General features: G+C 33.4%; 1 protein-coding gene across 1 annotated transcript; it reads left to right on the forward strand.

Annotated features, from left to right (window-relative positions):
• Positions 1-2103: 2103 nt before the first annotated feature.
• On the forward strand, positions 2104-4098 carry LOC114263148 (uncharacterized). Its single transcript, XM_028203640.2, has one exon. It carries the CDS (start codon positions 2341-2343, stop codon positions 3838-3840), a length of 1500 nt encoding a protein of 499 aa, XP_028059441.2. The 5' UTR covers positions 2104-2340; the 3' UTR covers positions 3841-4098.
• The last annotated feature ends 399 nt before the right edge of the window (positions 4099-4497 follow it).

The raw sequence follows: 4497 nt of genomic DNA on the forward strand, positions 1-4497 counted from the left end.
AATGTGTCTGGCTCGAATGTGGCTCGAAATTTTCTTTTTTTTTTTTTTTTTTTTTCTGCCATTTTCGACCTGCAGAGAGGGAGAAAGAGAGAGAGGGAGAAAGAGAGAGGAGAGGAGAGAGGGAAAGAGAGGGAGAGAAGAGAGAAGAGGGAATGGAGGCACACACACAGAGAGGCCCGTGCATTCCGGCCGATCGGCCGATCGTCGCAGCCCGGCGGATCGTCGCAGCCCGGCGGATCGTCGCAGCCCGGCGGATCGTCGCAGCTCGTCCGGCTGCCTCCGCCCGGCCGCCGTCGCCTCCCCTCTGCCTTCTTCTCTTCTTCTTTCTTCTTCTCTTCTTCTTTCTTTCTTCTTCTTCTGTCTTCGTCTTCCTCTGCTTCTGATTTCTGATCCAAAACAGACAAAAAAAAAAAAAAAAAATTACAACGCCAAAACGACGTCGTTTCGTAGATTCGGGGCATTCGGGGCAACCTTTTTCGGGCTCCCAATCACTACTCTAAAAATAAAGGGTGCCTTTGGTTTGGTTTTGTTTTGAGAGATAAATTTTAAAAAAAAAATCTTGAAGAAAGAGTTTAAATTTTTTTTGGTTTGTTTAGTTATATATTTTGAAAATAGTTTTGGAGTATGGGAGTTTGAGAAGATTTGATATTTTGTTATAGTTGAGTAAATGTGTGTAAGAAAAAAGTGATTGAGAAAGAGAGATGAGAGAAAAAAAAATGATTAATTGATGTGTGGAAGAGAGAAAGTGAATTTAAATTTTCTTTTTTTTTTTAATTTTCAACCAAATAAAATTTTGAATCTTTTTTCAAAAACTATGGCTCCGTTAGGTAAGAGTTTTGAATTATAATTTCACCAATTAATTTGAGTGTGTTGTTTGTTTTGAGCTTCTAAATCATAATTATACACCCATTTTTCAAAACTCAATTCAAAACATAATCATTACTTTTCAAAACTCATAACTAAACACATAATTTAAAATTCTTTTCAAAACTCAATTTAAATCAATATTTTAATATTTTAAATATTTAAATATTTTTAAAATATTTTAATTTTATTAAGATTTTAAATATTTAAATATGTTACGATTTTTTTAATTTTTTGAATATTTTTAAATATTTTAATTTCAAAATATTATGATTTTAATTTTTTAAAATTTAAAATATTTTATAAAATAAATTCAAACTCTCTTTTATAAAAATATTTTTAAATATTTTAATTTTGTTGTTATGTATTTGATTACGATTTGAGTGTAGAGTTGTGAAAGTAATATGAAATTTCGAGTTATGTGTTTGGTAATGAGTTTTAAAAATAATTTCTTAATTAAGTTTTGTTTTATGTGTTTGGTTACCATTTGAGTGTAGAGTTGTTTTTAAATTTAAAATATTAACATTTTAAATTATTTAAATTTTTTGAATATTTAAATTATTTAAATTTTTACGATTTAAAATTTTTGAATATTTATTTTAATTTTTTACTTATTAAATTTTTTAGATTATTTAAATTATTTAAATATTTATGATTTAAATTTATTGAATATTTATTTTGAAAAAAAAATTATTTCCTTTGTAGTATTTTCAATTAAAAATTGATTAATGTTATTTTCTGTTAATAATAAATTTTTTTAATTGAATTTTAAAAAGAGTTTGGTTATGAGTGTTGATCAGAATTTTCAATAGTATGAAAGTAGTATGTTTTGTTATGAGTTATAACAATTTGAATTAAGTTTTGAAAACTCTTTTCAAAACTCATAACCAAACAAATTTTCTTATATCACGTGTCAAATCAAACTTTCAAAACTCAATTCAACACACTATTCAAAAATCATAACCAAATAAATTTTCTACACTCAAATCATAATTCCACAACTCACAAACTTAAAATACAACTCATACTCTGAAATCATATTTACAAAACTCTACTAAACTCAACCTCTATTTTGAGTTAGAATAATGCTTGGGACCCCCTTTTGGGGGTCACCCCCTCACCCCCCTTTGCCATGTGGCGGGTGATGATTGGAGGAATAAGAAAAAAAAGAAAAAGAAAAAGAAAATGTAACTAATGAGAGAGAGAGGGGGTCAAAGGGGGTGAATATTGTTGTTTGAGTTAAACCAAACAAGACCGAAATATATTTCCTTAGCGCAGGTCAACGGTTTAGTTCCAAGGGTTTCTGCTTGTCCCTGTCCTCCAGCTACAAAGTCCCAGGTTTTGGTACTCTCTCCCTCTCTCATATTCTACTCTTTATTTACCAATTTGTTAGAATTTTCCTTCTTTTAGATGCTTGTTTATGGGTGATTTTCTCTTTCTGTATTGAATCTGTAATTTCTTTACTCCCCCATTCTTATGGATTCCCAAGAAAATCAAGAACCCCATCACTCACCACAACCCACTCAAACTCGCCCCTTGTTCTTCAAATTCAGTTGCTTCTATTTATTGTCAATACTAGTTCTACTTCTAGCAATCTTATTCAGTTTCACCTACACAGACTACTACAAAATTCAATTTCTGAATGCAACTCTCTCACCAGAGTCTTCCCATTTTCATAAGCTTCTAGGGTTTCTTCACTCAAACCCGACAACCAAACAAAACCCACAACCAAACCCTATTTCCAAACCCCCTTATTGTGTGCTATGGATGGCCCCTTTTCTTTCAGGTGGTGGGTATAGCTCAGAAGCTTGGTCTTATATCTTAGCTTTACATGAAAACAAGAAAAGCCCTAGCTTTAGAATGAGTATTCATCAACACGGTGATCTTGAAATTCTTGAGTTTTGGGAGGGTTTGCCTCAGGAGATGAAAAAATTGGCTCTTGAGCTTTACCAAACAGAATGTGAAATGGATGATAATACCATTGTGATATGTCATAGTGAGCCTGGTGCTTGGTACCCTCCTCTGTTTCAGACACTCCCATGCCCACCAACTGGTTATGAAAATTACAGATTCATAATTGGTAGGACTATGTTTGAGACTGATAGGTTGAATCCTGAGCATGTAAGGCGGTGTAATCAAATGGATTCTGTTTGGGTTCCTACTGAATTCCATGTGTCTACATTCATACAAAGTGGGGTTGATTCGTCGAAGGTTGTGAAAATTGTTCAACCTGTTGATGTGAATTTCTTTGATCCTGTCAAGTATAAGCCATTAGACCTTGCCTCTATAGGGACTCTAGCTTTGGGCTCAACTCCATTGAATTCAAATCCCGATAACAAGTTTGTTTTCTTGAGCATTTTCAAGTGGGAATATAGGAAGGGTTGGGATGTGTTGTTGCAGGCATACTTAAAAGAATTCTCTAACGTCGATGGGGTTGCTTTGTATTTGTTAACAAATCCATATCACACCGATAGAGATTTTTGCAACAAGATTGTGGAGTTTGTTGAGGGTTCTGATTTAGTAAAACCGGTTGATGGGTGGGCTCCAATTTACGTGATCGATGCCCACATACCTCACGTTGATCTACCAAGACTATACAACGCAGCTGATGCATTTGTTCTTCCATCAAGAGGGGAAGGATGGGGCCGGCCTATTGTGGAGGCCATGGCAATGTCGTTGCCAGTGATCACAACGAATTGGTCTGGTCCCACTGAGTACATAACGGAGGAAAATAGCTATCCCTTGTCGGTGGATGTTCTGAGTGAAGTATCTGAAGGACCGTTCAGAGGGCATAAATGGGCTGAGCCTTCTGTTGATAAGCTTCAAGTTCTGATAAGGCATGTGATGAGTGATCGTGAAGAAGCTAAGGCTAGAGGAAGGAGAGCGAGGGAAGACATGATCAGTAGATTCTCTCCTGAGATTGTTGCTGAGAGTGTTACTGATCGTATACATCAGATACTTAACAAAACGGCTTGAGATATTGACTTGAATTATGTCCATTACTGGGATTTTATGGCCAATATCTCTCGTGTTGCTCGAACTTGATTTGTTCAGTGATTGAACTTCTATCTTGTTAATAGCTTTCTTGCAACTTCATGGAAGATTGTAAGGGAAAGATGCTAATGGGATTTTGGAAATGCATGGATGTTTTTTTCATATGTATTTTAAATTGTAGAACAACTAATGTTTTGAAGAAGCAATGCAAGTTGAAATTTATGGGATATTTTGCAAAAATTAAGATTGAGATTTTAAATATTTGAGTCAAGATCAAAATTATCAAAATCTTTTTGTGGAAAGAACTCATCATGATTTGCATTAGGTTGTGATCTTGAAGAAGACTGGATTTCTGGATTGATCTTAAATTTTAAATTTTTAATTAAATCGTTCTGGTTGATTTTTAAGAATAGAAATTTCATGGGTTTAACATAAATTTTTTGAATTTGTTGAATCGATGTGCGCTTTTCAATATGGATTTCTTACCTAAATATGTATTTGAGTCAGATTCTATTTCATGTTATATTGTTATTGCAGTATTGTGTTTGGTTTTAGTTGTTTGTTCTGGTTTTGAATACATGATACTATTGAATAATTTCAACATAGATTTTTATTCTGTATTTTCTGATTTGTTTAAAT

The sequence above is a fragment of the Camellia sinensis genome, chromosome 1 (genome assembly GCF_055761805.1).
Source record: "Camellia sinensis isolate YWXY chromosome 1, ASM5576180v1, whole genome shotgun sequence".
Taxonomy (NCBI): Eukaryota; Viridiplantae; Streptophyta; class Magnoliopsida; order Ericales; family Theaceae; genus Camellia; species Camellia sinensis.

Bases quoted from the DNA above. Each gene is read 5' to 3' on its own strand.
- LOC114263148 (XM_028203640.2), top strand. From the start codon at position 2,341: ATGGATTCCCAAGAAAATCAAGAACCCCATCACTCACCACAACCCACT.